Source organism: Cygnus olor, chromosome 6 (genome assembly GCF_009769625.2).
Source record: "Cygnus olor isolate bCygOlo1 chromosome 6, bCygOlo1.pri.v2, whole genome shotgun sequence".
Lineage (NCBI taxonomy): Eukaryota > Metazoa > Chordata > Aves > Anseriformes > Anatidae > Cygnus > Cygnus olor.
In genome coordinates, this window is record NC_049174.1 from 18682896 (window position 1) to 18703948 (window position 21053).

Sequence of the window (21053 nt, forward strand, 5' to 3'; positions counted from 1 at the left end):
ACTTTCTTATTAACTGACTCACCACAGGCACTGGTAATTTTTCTGTATTTTTACTGCTCATTTATATTAATTGCTCTTTTATTAACATTATCATGGGTAAAGTCAATGAAGGGTTCTCCCATTTTTATGGGACCTACAGGATACAGATTCAATGTGGATGGCAATCAGAAGTAAAATATCATGTATTCTTGCAATAAGTGTCAGATAATTGTAAAATATTTATCAACACCAACACGGTTAGAGTTCAATATATATATATTTCTAATTCTGTCTAACATGCTAGGAAATGGAATCAGTTCTGAAGTCTGCTCTTTGCAGCATGGGAACATTTAACTAGATTGGGAGCTGTGTGAAATCAGCACCCATTACTACAGTGGAATGCAAGCTATCTGGCTAGCATGATGGTAAGTAATGTTCACAAAACATTCATAGGAAACAAGCTAAAGAACTATTGTCCACAGAGAGCTAAAGAAGAGTTTATAAATTGAAAGCATTTAGACAGTAGCCCTTTAAAGATGAAAACCTATACACATGCTCACGGACTTACAATATCCCATGAGTACTATCCTAAAGGGCACTTTTGGACATGTTACTCTGCATCAAGTTTTATTTGGGGATTTATCCTGCCTCCCTCTGACAAACTGTAGCTCTGAGAATTTGTCCATTTCTATCTTTGTGAAGTAGAGAGAGAAACAAGGGTCTTGGACTAACAGATAAGATGTGTGCCTATTATGTGATCCAGAACAGAGGAGCATGTCCTTTGCTTTCCTATTAAAAAAAGAAAAAAGTATGTGATTCTTTAATATTGCAGGGTCAATATGCTTTAATGATAAATAGAGGTGTGTCAAGGGACAGCATGGCATAAGTACTGAGTCCTGAGCAACAAATAAAGTTATTTAACCAAAATAGTGCACACGTCCATTCCTTTCAGCCTTAAAGAACATACAGATGACCAAACACTGCTGTAAAGGAAGAGAAAAAAACAAATAATTTATACCCTGTACTATGCTCGAAAGCACTACAGTGGTCTAGCTCTACTCATACCTGCATGCTGCCAGCTAAATAGGATCCTAAGTGGGTGTAAGAAAACAGACTTTTATTGATTCAAAATTGGGAGCTGGAGCAAAAACAGTGTCTCTGACTGAATCACCTTTCTTATTTTTCTTATACCATTTTAATTTCCTCACTGAGCATAACTAATCTGTCCTTAGTCTCACAGCACCACCAAGCATTTTTGTACAGTAGTTTTGCTCAAAAAAGATGAGCTTTGTTAGCAACCTTTCAACTCTAACAATAAATTTCAATGGTACAATCAACAGAGCACAGTTTGATTTTCCATATTCAGAATGGACCAAATAAACAATAATTCAGTTCTAGGAAAAGCTGACACTAAAGCAGTGGGATACCAGTTCCTTCCAGCCCTCCTCCTCCTCCTCTCTGAAAAGGAATTAGCGTGATGCCTGCCATGACCCACTTAAGTAGTATATTGGTCTTAGCCTCTCTGGAATAGATTTTATAATCTATGCATACACATAAGCGACACTATCACTTTTATCTTCAGAAAAGCTTTTCCTCTATAAACAATGAGGTACAATTTACATATGTGTCTGATTTTCCCAGTTATTGGATATCAGAGGTATACTATTATAACAAAGGACAGACAAGCCTGAGTCTCTAATGTACTGATTGAATAATATGAGCTAGATAAATCTGAGAAAAAAAAGAAAGTGCTGTCCTTTCTTTCCTCCTCTTAAAGCTGTCAGCAACAGCATTTCATAATAATTTTGATATCTAAAACTATGTGGTTTTGGAAAATGTGTTTGTTGCAGGTGTATGAACAATTTTCTGTAGACCAGTTTTGTGGGTCCAAAGGTTTTCAAAACAATTACTGTCCTTGCTAGGAGTAACACAAATAGATTCTTAAGCTTGCCAGACAAGGACACGATGCTCTATTTTGTGGTTTCAAGGTGTTAGCTTTCCCAGATGTCACTCGCCCTGCTGAGCTTCAAGAAAAGCACACTTTCACATCAATCTGATTCTAAAAAAATAAATAGGGAATTGAAGTTACACCTCTTGTCAGAAATCTGTAAAACAGAAAACATCATATGTTTATTTAATGCTCCCAATCACTTGATTCCATCAAGTCACTACACACGAGGAAAACTTTTCAGTCCCCCACAGCTCCCTGAACTAAATGACCTGCCAGTAGTTGACTGATGGACATTTCACACACGCCTTCTAAAAAACTGCAAAAATGCACAGTATGAGAATCACCTCCAACTCTTGATGTTATCCAACTGTAAGTTTTTTTATTTTTTTCCCTCCTAGGTATTCACATGCAATTCAAGTTTCTTGCAGTTTGTTAAAATTTCCTATAGACTATTACTATTATTGTTTGTAGGTATATTATGACAGTTCCTAGGAACTACTTACTCATTGTTCTCCTAGTTCAGGCACCCTTCTTGAAGCAGTTTGCAACTTGTAATCTATAACATGGACCATTGAAATCACCAAAACATAGTGATCTTAGCTAAAATCTAGATGCTATGGTTCAGCAAAAATCAAAAAAAGACAGAAAAGACATAGGAGGGGTAATCCAAATTTTTACGTAATTTCACTTATAAAATTATAGAATGGTTTGGGCTGGAAGGGACCTTAAAGATCATCTGGTTCCAATCCCTCTGCCATGGGCAGGAGACCTTCCATTAGAACAGGTTGCTCAAAGCCCTGTCCAACCTGGCCTTGAACACCTATCTGGTGAAGGGACAGTAGGTTTCTTTTCCAAGGAAAGATACTATTATCATGCTCCAGGACTGCATCTCACAAGGGGTTTACACTATCCATTTCATAGTTGTTGAGGACTGGCTGTTAGTCAGACATTGAGAACCCACCCACAAGGCACAGCCTCCATGAAATAAGATTTAATTCTTCACACAGAAAAGCTCCCATCCTATCACTGTTAGAGAAAGTCATAAAAGGGACACAACTTTTTCATTACAAAAGGATATTGTGCCATCAAGGCTGGGCAGAGCTGACTATTTGGCATAAAAACACAGTGCATCATAATAAAATCATTTAAAGCAGAATCTGTGAAAAGAGAAGAAAGAAAACAAGAAATTAAGCCACAGCAAACATTTTGGGGACCACAAGGATGAGGCTTCTTTCAGCTAAAAGATCTTATTAGCCCTCTGCAGATAATAAAGGAGTCTTTTTGCACTTTGTATGTATTAAGTATGAAAATGTGAATGAACAAATATGAGCTGAAATATTAACCTTTTATTCTTGTCTACACAGATTTTATTGCACTTATGTTAAGAAGCAGCCTGTGCTGGAAAATTTGGCACAGCTAACAAAATACCCAAAAAAACCAACACTTCTGTACAAAAGTGAAATATTTGGGTATATTTCTCCTCTACAAATGTAGAGATCTTAGCATAAGAAGTATCAGGCCTGCCACGCCTGAGTACCTAAGAATTGCTGCTGCAGCTTTAGGGAACTGCAACATTAAGCAGCACATTTAGTATGTACTATGTAGGAGAAGGCAAACAATTTAATTCTTTGCTGATTTCCTAACAATGAGCAGAAGACCTAATAAATTTAAATGAATGGTCAGATTTCTGTTTTTATTTTGATTCAAAAGTATCACTGCTGCTACATTTAAATTAAAATGTATATGGACAAAATGATTGGTAGTACTTGTATTTTATCTGACAACAGGGAAAGCTCTTTTTTCACTTAATGTGATGTGTGTTAGTGCTAGTGTAAATCCCAGGTTTGCCTTATCTTTGTACTTGTGACAACAAGAAGGATTTATAAAGCCTGGCTGCAGAGGCCAGTATAAACTTTATTTTACTTTTAAACTATGCAAGTCTTACACGGAACCACTGAGAAACAATAAACACTATACTCTGGGGTATCGATATTACAGTGCAACTTTTGAGAAAAGAGAAACATAAAAATGCTGTAAGTAAGTGATGTGAGAGAAAATATGGTGATATAACAGTTAACCTAATATTACATCACTGCTTCACTGTATTTCATGTTTGAGAATATCACTAAGTTGACAAAGCACCAACATAATGGTGGGACTTTTTATTTACATAATATATGATCAGGGGCTAAGTTTGAAAGGATTTCAAAAACAATTCAATTTAGAAACATATATAATACATTCATAATATGAATAGTGAACTTGCCATTATATACTTGCAGGTTTAAAGAACAACATTCTGCTTGTAATCCTAACAATTAGGTACCTATGAAAAGGTTCATTTTTATTCTCAAAAGTGATTAATACACACAGTGTAAAAGGATTTCTGTAATCTTTCAATTCTTTCACCATTTATGGCCTACTATCCAATACTCTGAGGTCAGTAACAAATTAGTTGTGGATCATTTAGGAACACCTTAGAATATATACTTGTTAGACATCTGTAATGTCAAAAAACTTGCTAAACCAATATCCTGTAGCTTAACGTACAAGTCTCTGCATCACTTTATCATAAGTAGGAGGATTTTTTTTGTGCCTAAATCTCTTTTTTTCTAAATTAGAGTACTTAGTGACAGTAAATCAGTAAATATCTATATCCTTAGATGTAAATTAGTTGTTCTCCTTACACAAATGAAAAGCAGTCTATTAAGTGCAGCTGCAGCAACCCGCATTCTTGGGACTTAGCCCAGAGTGCACGTACTCTTTTGATTAAGAAGTCGTCTTTCCCTGCACATGGGAAAGTTATCACAAACGAGTAATTTAAATGCAATGTGATATGGATATGAACATTTGGGAAAACATATCCTAGCATAACACAACGGCTAGAGGAATCAAGCTAGTTCACAGTATTAAGTGACAACCAAAACAGTAAGTATGAGTACCATTATCATCTGGCAGTTAATGCATGCTCTTTTCTGGCATTATGGTTGTGCCTATTTAAAGTTCTGACTAGTGGTCCGGCACCTTTTGAGATTCTGCTGTTCTACTCTGAACCAGAAGTATGAATACAACAGAGCAAGCTAGGAGGACTGGATTGTTGTCTCTAGTCCTAGATTTTGTATGTTTTCTTAAGGCTGGATGGCTCTACTTCTGGGAAAAAACTACCACCAGATGTTTTTCAAAACAACATGTTACAGTGTATCCACAGCTTGCTGTATATGCAGTAATAATAACGACACAGCTTTTGTCATGTACCTGTTGCTTCATTTAAAGTTGCTTCAAGGCGCATAGTTTCTAGAAAGTGCTCTAAAATTTTTTCTGGGGTTCCTGACATCACAATATACCTGAGGGAGGGAAAGGAGCAGTTAGCGTCTCATAGGCAAAATGACAAATCAAGAAAAAACTGCATACCAGTGAGAAGACAAGGAGTACTAAATGCAAATACCTACTTGCACCAGAATCTCTGTGTGTCTTAGGATGAAACCACTCACAATCTTTGTTACCCCCTGTGAAATGTATTGCAATAACACTCTCCACCCTATCCAGGGAGTGTGAGATGACAGACAGCCCCCTCCCTGTACAAGTACTCCATCACCACAGTTACACTGCAATCAACAGAGCTGCACTGGTGTAAACCTGGGGAAGTGCAATCAGAAATGCTTCTCCACTGAGAATGAATACCTCAGTAATGATAGCAATTCATAGTCATTAGAGGGTCTTAATAGGCTTACTCTGAGCATGAAATGAGAACTAGTGTGTATCATTGTCAGAGCAAGGAAACAATTTCCTCCAGCAACACTGATAGGAGTTGGTCTGAGAAGATGGGAACAGATAATGAAATACCACACTGTACCTTCAAATTTATGTAATGCCTTAGATAGCTGAGGTAAGTAAGCTTTTGCAAGTGGATAAACTTACTATTGTACCATTTCCAGGATTAAATTAAAAGAGGTGAGAGAAGTAATGCAGTAGTTAGGTTACTCTGCCTAATGCAAGAACACTGGCAACATTTTAGGTACCAGCAGAATATCACAGGATATTGCTACACTTGTCCTGCCATCTTTTTTTTTCTTTCCTTGCGGATTGGATTTTTCTTTTTTAATCTTTCCCTCCATTCTTCCAATCTTTGCATCTTTTTCTTCTTTTTTTTGGAATCCAACTGATAAAGTATGGAACTTTAAAAAAAAAAAAGAAAAAGGAAAAAAAAAGAAAGAAAGAAAGAAAAACCCCCGAGAAGTGAAGATACTCTGCTCCTGCTGAGAAATAAGTGGTGGAGCTGAGCTCCTGGGAGCTCCTCCTCACTTTGAGCGCTGACCGTCACAGTTCTTTTACCTGCCAACCCCTTTGGAAGAACTGTATTGATGTCCCAAGAACACAAACACTTGTTAAGCCAGTGCACATTCTCGCAGAGATACTAACCAAGTATCTAAGTGAGTGAAGCAGAGAAATCACAGGTTGCTGTACTCTGAATATGAAAGTGAAAATGAACAGTGGAGCGACTTGCAGGGCTGCTGAATTTATCCTGCATGAGTGTGATCACCCATAAAGAGAGAAGTTAGATCATGGGAGTGAGAACTTCAGAGCTAGTTCTTCGAAGCAAAACTCTCACTGTTTGAAAGCATGGCTCAGGGAGCTGTGTCTCCCCAGGAGAGAAAGCAGTAGAATCCAAATCACAACTCAGAGGATCTGCTCCTAAAGTGAAGTTTTCCCCAAGATTAAGAAGAAGAAAATGAGTTTCTTGGTTGACTCGATGTCTTGGGGAAACAACTCTGGGATGCAGAACATTTCTCTAGTTCAAATACTACATACCTGCTTCGGGAGCAAATCCCAAAGGGCAGCTCATCTGTAGTGATATCAGAGATGTGAGCTACCTATTTAAGAGCAAAGCAGCAAGCCTTTAAGAAGAGGTCCCTGTTAAGTCTCTCTTTTGGGCCCAATGACTTTCATAAAGTACTGAGCACGCAACCAACACATTCTAGTAAACACATTCTGGAAATCCGAATAGACCAGTAATTTGATTTGGAGTCTTGACCATAAATGCAGCCACTTACTTTTATCTATTAATAAAAGAAACAAAAGAAATGTCATCTTTAAAACCAGTGAACTCACTCTCAAGATGTTAAACAAAAAGATGCTGCCAACACACTGCTAAGAAAGACTGCTGAAAAGCAGCCAGTGAACGTTCAATGTAGCTTCCTCTTCTGCGTAGCTTGTGTCTGTTCATCATAGTTACCAGCAAAAGTTCCCTTACTGGCACATTGATAGTACACAAAAGCTGACCAAACATATAAAATATTTACAGAAAGCAGATTCTGAGCTATACCTGCAAAAATTCCTGGAACATAAGTTTTAAAATAACCAGGGACCATAACTGTCTCTAGCTACTTTTCACCAAATTCTGAACAAGAAAATGTTAAATAATAGAAATAATGCTGGTGCAAAGAGTTTTCAAGGAAGGTGGTGTTTAGAACATGTTTAAATAAAACTTTGACTTTTGAAAGTATGAAAAATTTATCAGACCAAATAAAACGGATTTAAATCTATGAAAGAGTCACTGTGCATACCAGCTGCTGATGCAAATCTACTGACTGCAGTCAAGTTTCCCTCGTTTAGACAGGAAAAAATTGCTGTAAGAGTATATAATTTCCTAGGAACATAGTTTATTTTTCCAATAGATCAAGTGGAAGATGAAATGGCAGTTTCTAAAATGTGTGAAATGTGTAAAATACAAGCAATGGTTTGTTTAACCATTCACAGATCTTTACAAATATTTATACTCAATTATAAAGATAAAATATGTATGTGAAATCCCAGCTCAGATAAAAACTGTACCCAAAATATCTCATAGTAAATTTGCTCTTTTTTTGAGAAAAAGTAAGATGCAGGGTAAAGGATTCAAAACTTCTTTGTGCTTATTTTGTTGAAGTTGCTCGAGCGTTGCTAAAGAAAATGATTATGTGACAGGAAATTGTGCATCCATTTGTAAATAACACATTTACAAACCCTTTAGGGGTTTTACCAACATTTGGAATTATAATAGCCTCACTCCACTCCTATCACAGTAGCATCCAAACAGAATTGTACTTTTCCCCTTTCAGTAAGAAAGTAAAGAAAATATAAAGAATATTGTTATTACAGCGCAAACCTCTTCTGTAAGATAAGCTGTGCAATTTTCATTGCATGAAATCTTCATTTGTATATAAATTGTACCTAGCAAACTCTTCTTAGAATCCAGAGTTTAAAATCCAGAATGAAAATATCTATGCTTAACAATAAAACAATGTATTTTCCTCATGTCTTTTACACAGTAGCTCTGCTTAATAGGGTTTCAGCATTCTCCACGTGCAGTCTATTTAGAAGTTACTACATGAGATAAGTATTTACAGTGAGATCTTTACAGAATTATTGTGAAAAGTCATAGAACTAGTGTGCTGCTGGAAATGGATATATTATCCACTGTGGGGCATGTGATTGGCTGATGATTAATAAAAAGAACATTTTATATACTCTGCACTTTTCCACAGAAAGGGGGAATATGCTATTGTTTGGATAATAATGCCATAAGAAAAAGTTAATCATTGTCTGACGTGCACTATTGAATCAAAACATACTTGTGCTGAGGCTGTGAATTTCCTTGATTAGAAACTCTATTTCCTGCTGGGATCTTCTCCAACACCAAGACATCTTGGTCATGTTCTTTGAGCCTTACAGTGTTTGCTTCCACATCCTGCAAGACAAGTTACTTTTAAGAAAGTAATTGCACCAATTTGGCTAATTAGTTACTCTGAAAAAATGCATGACTCTCAAACACAAAGACTCTGTGGATGGTTCTTCTCCCCTGTGTTTATCCAACTTTATCTGCTTTTTGAATAGGCATAACCCAGAGGGAAGCACTGGCATTGAGGGAAAGGCAGATAATCATTGGAGAGACTGGAGCAAGAACCACGAGAAAAATTTCTGGATACACCAAAGGAAAAGAAATTTGCCAAAAGAGAGAGTGCCTCCAGAATTTTCCACATGTAATATATTTTTTACCCCTAGTTTCATATGAACATTATTGTGCATAATTTTAACTTAAAAAAAAAAAAAAAGAAAATCATACTTAGACCAGTAAACTGTCAGAGTACTGCTTTCTTTTCATTTTCTACTACCAGATCATACTAGAAAAAGAAAATAAAAGAACTAAATATAACGTGTATTTAAATAACACAAATGAAAATCAGTAAGACCACAGACTTCCATCTTCTTTGAAGTATTAACCAGAGCTAAATCAGTTGGAGTCTCTACAGCCAATGCTAATGGCAACCTAGTTCCCATGTGAACAGTAAGCATAATCATATCGCTTTTTTCTAGCACAGTACTCTGGAGTTACCAGGCATGTATACTTTTCCATACAGCGTAATACTGTTTTTGACTTCCTCTACTATGAATGATCACAAAACAGCTTGTATTTGGATGCAGGTTTCAGTTATAGAATTACAGTTGAACATTGGAACACATCTGCCCTAACATTAATAACTGGGAATTAATAATTAATTAATTAATAAAATTAAGCTGGGAATATCTTTGTAGAGCCCTCTGATAAAGATATCTGTGTATTTAACTGTGCCTTATTAAATTTGCTACTTGATTTTGCCTTGAACCTATTGAGTTTAAGGCACCTGACACTGATTTATCTAGGAGAACAAGAGATCTTGTTTTATTCAATATTTGGATGGAAGATCACCTAGAAATCCTAGACAGTACCAGGACAAACAGAGCACTTGGCAAATTCTAGACCACAGGAATGTGAGAGACAAAAGATTACATTTGGTCACATTTTCATGGCTAAGCTAGGAACAGAAAAAGAGGAGAAGTGATTATACTTTACCTCATCTTCTAGACTGTCATATCCCTGTTCCACAATTAGGGACACTTCAAATATGGTTATTAATATATCTATACAAATAAGACAAGACTCTAGAAAGATTTGGAAGTTCTGACATCATACTGTCAGGGTGGCCCTTCCCACGCTTACCCTAAGGATTCTGTTGAAATCCTCCTTGTCTACTCTCAAGAAGTGGCAGTTGTCTTCACGCAGAACAATAGATGCAGCTCTAGGAGCATCATTCACAAGTGCTAGCTTGCCAAAATCATCTCCTTCATGTAGAGTACATACCACACCCTGCACAGAGCAAAACATTTACATGCAGAAACCCATCATTACTGCGAATTCTATTGAAAGTCCTTGTACAAACACCGGACTTCACAATCAAATACCAAAACAAATCTATTTGGCAGGAAATCAAAAGCCAAAATAATGACTAGGAAACAATACTTGATAGCTGGTTATTACTATTACTAAAGAAAGGCAAGAATAGAAAAGAATTGGCTTGTTCTCTAAAATTACATTCAGCACGAAGGACTCTTCTAGCCCCGCTGAAGAAAGTTGTTGAGTTATTCTCTTTTTTTTTTAAAGAGGCCCTGAAAAATAACATCAAGCTTGCAGAACGTAATACTACATCTTCAGCTGACGTAAATCAGCAGAGCTCCATTTACTTGAATTTATAGTAACAGAATCTGGCCCACCCTGTGGCATGAAATCCACTAGTCCCTATGCTAGATTTTGGTGGAATGCTTGATGTTCAGAACAGAGGATTCTTATTCATTGAATGAGAAATCAGTAGGGAAACAGGGATTTTTAAAGACTCAATGGATTGCTACGTTAGACATGCTTTTCAGTATATAACTTTACTAAAAGTAAGAGGTGCCATAAATTTGGAAGGTGTCCATTCAACCCAAGAACCACTAGTCACTGTCAGATGTGCCTAATACCTGTGATAAATATTAGTTGTACAAATATTTGGGAAGATGGTGGTACAGGACAAAAACCCCCATGAGATGCAAGTCTGTCAATTCACCGAATTCCAGCAAATGGCTTTGTCCTAAAGAATACTGCTATAACTGTGTTGAATTACATTTAGAAAGTGTGTAATATATACCAAAATTATACAGCAATCAACTAGAAGTACAATAATTGAAACCACTGGATCATTTCTTAATAAAATTACATTCAATTTGTTTCCTCAGACAAAGCAATTCTGCTCTAAATTAAACGGTATTCCTTCAAAGTTTTTTTTTTTACAATTTCAATAATAAGGATCATATAAAAAGAATTCTGAAAAAATTACCTTGCCATAAATGACTACGTTTACTGATCCCTTCAGGATAATGTACCAAGAAGTACCTTCTTCTCCCTGATTAAATACTACAAAAGAGAAAAAAGATTTTATGGTGAGAATATAGTTATTCAAAACATAAATGGGCCAGATCCTGCACTCAATAAAATTCAAGGTAACTCTATTGCAGTTGTATTAATGACTGCCATGAAAAAGGTCATACTATGATTTTAAAAGTAATTGCCTTCCGATTTTAGGGGAAAAAAATCCATGTAGTAATTATTTTATAACACTGATGTGAAAATTGCTTTTATTTTCCACATCAACTGCAACAACGACTTTATCGATACACGTCAGGTTATCAGTTTCTAATCAGCACACATATTTGGATCCCACTAAAAGTAGTGTTCTAACTATTCCCTAGCAGCTGTGAACTTGATATTGTTAAATATAAATAAATGCCTTGCTAAAACTTATCAGCATAAATAGATCTGAGGAATCTAACATTTTAAGTCAGTAAGATGGCTTTTTAATACAAGGATAATAAAATACCTTTTGCATAAAGGTTGGTCCAAATCAAAATTCCATATACAAACACATCCAAATCATACGTGATGCATAAATCCAACCAAGAATATAGACTTAATTTTGCTACTGCTCCTGCAATTAGCAACAGGCGAAATTAACACCTACTACCCAGTTTTTGAATGCTGACTGCCAGTCAAATTTGAAGAGTGCATTTAAGTTTTGCTCTTGTCATTTAAACATTAAGAATTTAATGCTTATGCCACAGATAAGAAAGATGATCTCACAGGACTCCTTTTACTTACAGACTGTTCCTGCTTTGGGATGTGACTCAAAAATGAGGACACCTGCTAATTCTCGCTTTACCTTAAAATAGAGAGAGAGAAATTACAGTCTTTATAAGTATTTTATTCTTTCTTATTACATATAACCCAGCCACTCCTTTTCTTCCTGCTGCATTGTTCAGCACTCATTCAGAATCACACAGCCAGACGGTCTACTTCACTCAGTGTCCTATTCCCTACCAATTGGCTTCACTTAACATGAGCTCTACATTTACTCTCTCCAAATAGCTCAGGCAAGGGCGTCCTTAAGATACAGTTCTCCACATCTTTTTTCATATACATACAAGCGAAACCATCATAAACAATTAACATGATGGAAAATTTCAAACAGTAATAACTAATTTATTGCAGAAGATTGCTATCATCAGTTACCCTATGGGGCTCTGTGGTACTGCTGCTCTTCCCTCAGAAATCAGTACCCTTCTCCTTACTGACTTAAATTTGGCAACTTCTGCTGTGTCAGGCTGCAAGGCACAGCTGTATGGACCTGCTGAGACCTCTCTCTGCCTGACAGCTTCTCAGACAAAATGTCCAGCTCACTACCTCTTTCAGGAACTGGAGAACGTGACATTGCACTTGATGTCGACCTGTTCTTCTTTGGGTTTGTACTACTCTGGTGTGATTAACTCCTATGACTGATGGGGCACTTGTCTCTAGTGAGACAGCTGCTGTTTAAAACCACTTTTTCCTCACAGTAAACACTGTTAGCATTGTTTTCACAAAGTGAGAGCAGCACTGCAAAGCTCATATTATCCTGGGATTTTCTGTGTGCCTTATGTCTCTCTTCACACAACCACAGATCTGCATGGACTTTGAGGCCAATTTCCAGGCAGAAGGATTCTTTTTTCAGAGAATCTCAGCTGGTGATAACCAATGTTTCAGAAGGACTACTATGTAACTTAAAAGTGCAAAATACAGATAAAAAACATGCTCCAACGTCTTATTAGCATTAGTGTTTTCGTGCTGTTCTCCTAGATCTTTAAATTGAGAACAGCTGTACTTCTAGATGAATAACCTTTAGGCCATGAAGAAAAAATTGGGGAGGAACCCTCAAATTCTGGACACAATCCAGATGACAGTATCACCTGAGATGGGTAGACAAATTCAGGCTCTGATATCTTAAAGGCATGTACAAAACCTTTGCCTGGGCACCAAGTGTAAACATCCCTTACCAGCCACCTCTCCTCAAACTCTTTCCTGACAGACAGTGCAAAGCATTCCCTGTTTGTTTGCAGTCTGGCGAAGAAGAGGGATTTATAGAGGTTCTTGGACATTCTTTATTAGTACATTGACCAGTGAACACAACCACAGGCCTGTTGTTTCCATAACTATTAGTCCACCAAATTCTTTTACAACCTCTGTCTGGAGGCAAAGCTTTGACAAGGTCAGGAAGCATGCCACCATTAGCACTGTTCTATACATTGTAGAGGGCTTTCATATCCCATATACATCCTCAGGTATCTTCTCCATTGTTTCAGTCACTTGCCTCTGCAGTGAATGAATCCTCTTGATGAAGCCAAGAATTTGGTTCGTTTTTAACACTGTATTATATAATTGTTTTTCATTCATACATTAAGTTCATAGGCTTCCCTAGCAGGGATTAGTTCACCACCATGCAACTTGACTTTTATCTATTTTACTTCCTGCTGCCTGTAGCTTATCTAGAAAAGTTTTTACTTTAGGAATTATGCCTTGATTAAAATTAATAAACATTCCATTTGCTTTCAAGTTGATTGACCATTAATCTTCTGGTTCATAGGAGCAATGTTGTCTATTGCTTCTCTGGAGAATCCCTCTAAGCTAAGAGTGATTTCTGTCCTCTGCTTCTGTTCATGACACACATAATACGCTGACATTTCCAAATTCTTAATAAAAACATGGAGTGAACTGCACTTCTTGCATTTCTTCAAAATGCCAATTATTTCTTGCAGCTCGTATCATTTACCATATTTCTATATGTTGCTTGTTGTAGATTCTAAGCTCAAATCTGAATTTCTTCTGAGCAGGAAATAAGATGTTTAAGATTTTTTTTTCTCTGAGTTATGTCTGTATTATCAAAAGTCTTCTCCACTGCCAGTATCTGTCTATCTTAGGTAGTTTCTTTTGTTTGATTTAAAATGTGTCATTTCTGGCTCTCAGAGAAATCTTTCTTTAAATACCTTTTCTTCCACCTACCAAATATGCTAAAGGATTTTGTCTGGCTGTTCCCTCTTAGTTCAGTTACCCACTTTGGAGGTATAATCTATTTGAAAAACATTGCTCAGATGTTATATTTTTGCAGAGTACTATCTTTTTGTAATGCAGTTCCATAACTAGCTGCATCTGTCCAAGTTAGCTGCAAATTATTAAAATCATCAAGAGCTTCCAAAGAAGCTATTATAAAAAATAAATCTATTTTTTGACTGTCTTCCTTCTTCTGAAAGCACCCATATCTTGCTGTTACCAAGAGCTATTCAGCTCATTTCAGTTGCCTATACAGTGTGTCACTGCTGGTGAGACTTTAAACAGTTGCATTCTCTCCTCCAGGTATTTTCTCCATGTAATTTATTCCTGGTTCACTGCATTGCCCTTGCTTATTCAGAGGGAATGCACATGAGGAGGTTTTCCTTCAATCTAGGACCAAGCTCCAATAGCCAGCACTGCACAGTACACCTTTCTTCACTATGTAATTCCTCTTCCTAACTGTTTCAAGCCAAGACTTCTAAACATTCAGAAATCAGACATCTCTTCTGCTGAAGCTCACTCAGAAGCACTACAGTCCCAGGTGTGAGGTCAGATACCATTCATCTTAATTTAAACTCAGATATGGCCCCAGACAGAGGCACCGGTGACAAGCAAGTGAGTTATGGACTGTGCAGAAACACACAGATTCCTTTCGCTGATACACGAAGGACAATCTTTACAGCACTTGGGTGATCCTCACAGGTGGGAATGACTTCTCTGCATAGAAAGTATAAATGGGAAGGATTGTATGAGCTCCAATTCTAATCACCAAATGTCACAATTCACCCTCCCTTTTGGCAATCAGTTATATGTTTAAAAAAACTTACTGTGGTAGAAAGATGAGATAATGCTTTAATGTGAAGAAGTTCTTCATATATAATTTCTAAATCATCTATAGTTCTCTGGCCAGGCCTGTACGTAGAAAATTAAAAGAACAGAAAAATGCAATAAATGTCCAAAGTAATAGCTTCAGAGAAGTACAAAACAACCCATAATACTCTTGTACTGTCTACTGAATAGGTCAGTTATATTTTTTAGGCACAAAATAATTGTATGCTGAATATGACTCAATTAAACCATGTCTTTTGCAGAAGGAGAAAAAGTAAATCAAGGAAAACAGTATTACATTAAGTCAAGAAAGGAAAAGGAACTAGTTTGGACATTTTTACACCTTCACAACGGACAGATTTTTGCCCCAGCCAGCAAGTTTAAATTAAAAAAGACATTGAGTTTTAACACTGCTGCACAGACTGGTGTAGAGCAACACTATGAAAAGGCCATGCGGAGTCCAGAGCCACCTTAGTGGGCGCACCTCCAGCACTCTGCGCTGCAGGGGTGCGGGCACACCCTAGCCAGCTCTAAACCAAATCTAACTGGTGGCAGCACAATGCTGAGCACCAGTTCTACCGAGCACAAGTCTCGTGAAGTACAAGTCCTGCAGAAGCAGGGCTGTTGAACTTCACCGAAGCACTGCTCAGTGATCCTGACCATGGCCTGCTCCTCACCAGGGCTTGCAATGCACCCACTTCTGTCACAAGCACACAGTATGCAGAGGGCTACAGAAAATAACGCAGATCCTAAGCACCTTTACTTCATTCACATTGGCTACAGGGACAAAGGACAGTTCTGGCTGGAGGACTGAAACACACAAAGGATGGAAGCCCTATGAAACCACCTGAATGACACCGAGCAGCAGCCATGGCAACCACCTTACAGAGATCCCAGTTAGACAGCTTGCCTGATGAAATCAGGTGTTCTATATGTAAAACTGTCAGATAAATCAGAAATGATACATTAAGATCTGTTCCACAAGGACTCCTGAGCCATGGGTGGGACCTTACTTTTTTTCACGTGCAGCACTAATTAGTTGTAGCAGATGGACAATAGCAGTGGTTTGTAAAGGAGCGTTTGATTTCTGTTGAACAAATTCCAAAAGGAAGCAGTGCATCTTGGAGGACACTATGATTGCCACAGAGTTAATGCTGAGTGCTGCTGTTTAGCCACATGGGTAAGTAAGAACCACTCACTATTCCAACTCCTCTCACTGAAAAACACAAGATGCTGCCAGGAATAAAAAGCATGCATCAATGAAGGGATAATCCTCCTACAGGACAACAAGAAATGAGGCTGTTACTGTGTTTTAAATAATTGTGTTTCTGCAGCATCTATACACTGGCAAATTTTCTGATTCCTAAAAAAATGGCACAAATGCTCTAAGGACTGCAGTGTGTCAGAGATGCCTTGGAGGATCTAATGACTAGTACTCATGAGAAGGATTTGTTAGAGTTTGTGAGGAACTTCTAATCTCTTCCTGCATATAGCACTCCACATTTTTTTTGCCTGATCCCCTTTGGTTCAACAGTCTGTCTAAATCATGTGCGAGATAGAGGGAGTAACCAGCAATTGTCTTGCTCTGTTGTATTTCATCTGTTTGCAAAAGAACTTTGATGGAGACTTCTTTTGGATGAAAGAAATATTGAAGAAGTCCTAGAAAATATAAGGACAACTGACCTCTTCTCTGCCAAGCAAGCTGTATTTTTCATCTGTTCTTCATTTACCAGTGACATGCACTTATTACCCAGATGAAAGACCAATTTATAACAAAAATGTCTTGGATGAAATTCAAGTTATCCTTTTTTTCCATACAGAATGGAATGAACTATTTGGGGAGAAACAAACTGAGTTGGTACTGCTATGCCCTCTAGTGACTCAAATTACTCTTTTCTATTTCTAAATCTGTTGAAATTACAAGGCTGCCACTCCTAGTGATTTATGGGGGACAGTAGAAGCTTAATTAAATACAGAATAAAGATAAGCCAGTACCATCTACCTTTCCCTGGAGATTTAAGAACCACAAGGTAAAGATTTTAATAAAAAGTACTCCCCACAGGAAATAACAACATTAATTTTATTGCACCCTTGCAAAGCCTGCATATCTTGGAAAACAGATAAGGTAGTGTAACAAATTAACAAATTCCTACAAGAAATTAACGTATGAAAGGATGATGGCTAACTACATCAGATCTCTGTGAAGACAAAAGGGTGCATTCTTTTTTCAGTATGTCCATTTGTCTCCTGTGTTAGCACACTGGGAGGACTGACAATCTACAGTGGATGTACCCAGTCTTTACTTCTGCTTCTGCAGATGTCACGTGGAGAGATATTAGGCATCACTGCTTCTGTAAAACCTGTGTGGTGACCCACTGATGTTGATTTGTAGGATCCTGCTGTGTAAAGACCTAGTTTCTGCAGGGGACTTATTCTAACAGCAATAGCTGGTTATAGACAGGATAATAAATGGCATAGGTATAGAGAACGAGGCTACACATTAATGGATAGGAAAACTCAGGTGGTATTAAGTGATCAATAAAAACTGCTCAGTGTTTGGAGAATTTATCAAGGTCAGAAACATTGAGCTTCTCTGTGACTAGGATGTTGACAATAACATAGCACTTCACCACTGATAAACCATGTACATACAAACAATATAATTAACCAGAAAATTCAGAGTTGGTAAGAACAAGTGAAAAGATCAGAGGCCCCATAACACTGTGATTGTATGTCAAATAAGCATCTTTCCAGAGTACAAGTTTTGCCTACAAGTACTACAAAGAATACAGAGGAGACAAGAATAATTTTACCCACTATCTGCATCTGAGTGTGGAAGCGAATGCATGTTCACTTACTCGAGTATGGAAGCAGATTCCATAATCTTTGTACTTGAATCTAAGCTATTTGATTAACTCCATAAATACCACTTATCACAAATAATACCTGCAAATATCAGTGAACTGATATGTGGAAAGATAATCTGTATTTCCTGTCCCAGGAATAATGCTTAATTCATTAAACGTCATCAGTAGGAATCCCCACCAAGGACTATGGAACTAAATACAGTCTATGGGAAAATCTAGTATGGTTCTGACTACTGACAGCCAGGTGGAACATGATATATAAATAAAAACAATAAAGAAAATATAGTTTGCCTAATTTTTACAGTACGTTCAAGAAGTTATAGATTAATAGCAGTAATTAAATTGTTGTTTTATTATATATATGTTTTGTGCTGTTTACTAAGTTTAGATGTTTAGATCTCCCTAGCATCCTGTCCAGCTTACTTCTGCAAGTGACGCTAAAATTTATTTAGTGATCATATATGTAATCAAACCCTCTTTGCACTGATAAAATTTGCTGAGCACAATTACCAAGAATGTATGACACAAACTTGTTTCAGTCATATTGTTAACTTACTGTACACTGGAGTATTAAAACAGAATATAATCCATTGGAGTTAAATACCATTTCCTAATGAACATCATCCTCTCTTTAAAGACTTCTGTTATTATTGCGTCCAACTTTGTACATCCTATTTCATTAGGGTTAACTATCAAGTTAGCTACATCTGAACACTTCAAATCAGCTAAAAATAACTAAAAATATATTTTCAGTATGTATTTTCACACTGAAGAACTGAAAAGTTTGTAAGGAAGAGATGTATTAATTCCACAACATTTTTTGCCAGGGACTTGCTCAAGGTCTGTACACCTGTGCTCCAGGCATTATAGGGAGCAGAGAGCTGTGTTTGCCACTTCACAAAAGGCTATTTTCATATTCACAGTGTATGTGTTTCCAAAAAAAAACCTAACCAAACAACAACAAAAAAAACCAATAGCAACAAGAGCCTGCCAAAAATTCCCTGAGCTCTATTCTGTTTTTTAAACTATAGAACATTCTTTCACAGTTTGACAGTTAAAATGCTGCAGTTAATGTAATAAACAGAGAATTTTTTAAGTTGGCTGTCAAAACAAGTGACACTTTTTGCTAGAGATTTTCAGATTTTGAACAATAGAAAGTACCTTTCAAAGCAACAGCTTCATTATACAATCAAATTCTCAAAGTAATCTTCTCATCAAAGAATATTGTCTTATTTCTTTCACAGTAATTATCGAAGTTCTGTAACCTCTCCGGAAATGGTGACTATTGTAAAATGCAGCTGTGTTGGTTTGAAAATTGTGGGTCCTGTGCAGGTCAGCTACAGCCAGTGTTTCTAAAGCCCTGACAATTCCTTGAACTTTTGGCTGCTGTAATGGTGTCTAGTCAAAACTAGCAGGGCTTTGAGGATTCACAGAGATTTCAATAGCTTTGATACACCTCAGCACAGACTGGATTTTCAACTAACAGGATCATAACATATGTAAACTGAATACTAGAACAGTAGTTAATATGGTGCCTGATAGTACAAACTTGCTTCCATGAGCAAAGGGCAGCAAAAATAAGCACTTTCAGGGATAGGGATAGGGAAAGATGTCAGATGGCTGTCAGTCTTGAGAAAACCTCATTCCCCTCACTATATCGCATGAAAAATCTCCTATGAATATTCTTTCAGGTGATGCTGTGCAAGTGACGACACAGGGGGAAAAGTGATACTTTTCACAGCACCATGCCAACCTTTCAACTCTGCAAGGAGCATGGATGATAATCAACACTGATCTTGCCAGCATAAACTTACACTGGCTGCTCTGAAAGTCATGATGGAAAGAGAATGTAGCAGGCTGCTGAAAAAAATGATGACCTAAGGGAGCAATTCCATAAGAACCAACCTGCTCAGTCAGCCTGAGGCAAAGGAGACAGTTCAGAGCTGCAGGGTCACAGCACACATCGTGCTGTTCACAGTCTCCTAATGACTGGCATCTCCTCATGCCTGTAAGAAGCCCTTTTTCACTCCTCAGTGGAAAATGCAGTGCACATCTTTGAGAGGAGACAATGTTGTGCTTCCCGGACACCATAAAGGTTTATGGGTGCACCATACTCCCAGACCGGTTTGTCTATGCATTTTGTGTGAAGGGAGTGTTCCTTTTGATTGTCCTTGACTAGACAGCTACCAAACAGAGGAAAGAGAAGCTATCCTTTAAAAAGTGTTGCTGCACAGCAGTGTGATCTATTTTTATGAGCACAAATATCTGACTGTACTTTTTGAAATTCAGTGCTTTCATTGAGTACTTGGAAAGGTGTCGTCTAACTTGTATTCACAGGGTAAGTCAGGTCAATGTGCAAATATGCTTATGATCTAAACAGATAACACTGGGAGAAGAATGGAGCAGGGAAAGAATACAGATAGAAACAGAACATGAACAAGCATGTGCGTTAAGTCGATTCAAGACATTTTTAGCATAAAAATATTCTCACATGGTAGCCAGGGCCCGAGCCTATCCCATGATAAAGACAAACTTTGTCAATGGCCTCAAGAAGGAGTAGGATCCAGCTTTGTGTACTACTTACCTTTCTTGAACTGACCCTTATGCGTAAATCGTTAGTGAGGGTGACCTTGAGTAATTCTCAGTGCACTTAATTAGCAGTAAAGTATGTCTTCAGTGGCCCCTAAACACTACCCGCATAATAAGGAGGCTGCTTTCAATTGAGGATCAAACAGAGTTTATATTGGTTGCTTTGAAGTCACTATAAAGCTGCCTGTAGGAAAGGGCTTTAGCAGAGTTTTCAGTGTGACCAGAATGTATTGCTGAAAGGATGGTTAGCCAACCGATGAGAGGACATAATATGACAGGTACAAAAAGGTTAGGCAGACATCCTCTGCAGCCTATGTATAGAAAGCATTTTTTTTTTTTCTTAAAATACTATTTTGTAACAATAAGGATAGATAAATAAATCTACCAAGCCACATTTCACACCTTGCTAGTAAACTACAGCAGGGGAAGTCCAGTCTCTCTCAATTCAATAAAGTTCTACCAAAGATGAATCTAATTAAGGGCTGCTATTTATGACTGTAATTGAAAGGTACCTGCTGTGCTGTCAGCCCTACCACTCCACTCATTTGCAATAACCAAAAGCAGTGTAGTTAATTGAATGGCATGCCAG

The 21053-nt window shown here is 37.4% G+C and overlaps 1 protein-coding gene across 4 annotated transcripts in view; it reads right to left on the reverse strand.

Annotated features, from left to right (window-relative positions):
* Window positions 1-21053, reverse strand: part of RAPGEF4 (Rap guanine nucleotide exchange factor 4) — a 152604-nt gene that overhangs the window by 30912 nt on the left and 100639 nt on the right. For all 4 annotated transcript variants that reach the window (XM_040561348.1, XM_040561346.1, XM_040561345.1 and 1 more), the window contains 7 exons: window positions 15008-15092; window positions 11919-11979; window positions 11101-11177; window positions 9948-10094; window positions 8542-8657; window positions 5186-5274; window positions 3009-3087 (listed from right to left, as the gene is read on the reverse strand). In XM_040561348.1, the coding sequence (XP_040417282.1) occupies window positions 3009-3087; window positions 5186-5274; window positions 8542-8657; window positions 9948-10094; window positions 11101-11177; window positions 11919-11979; window positions 15008-15092 (654 nt within the window). The remainder of the gene's footprint in view (window positions 1-3008; window positions 3088-5185; window positions 5275-8541; window positions 8658-9947; window positions 10095-11100; window positions 11178-11918; window positions 11980-15007; window positions 15093-21053) is intronic.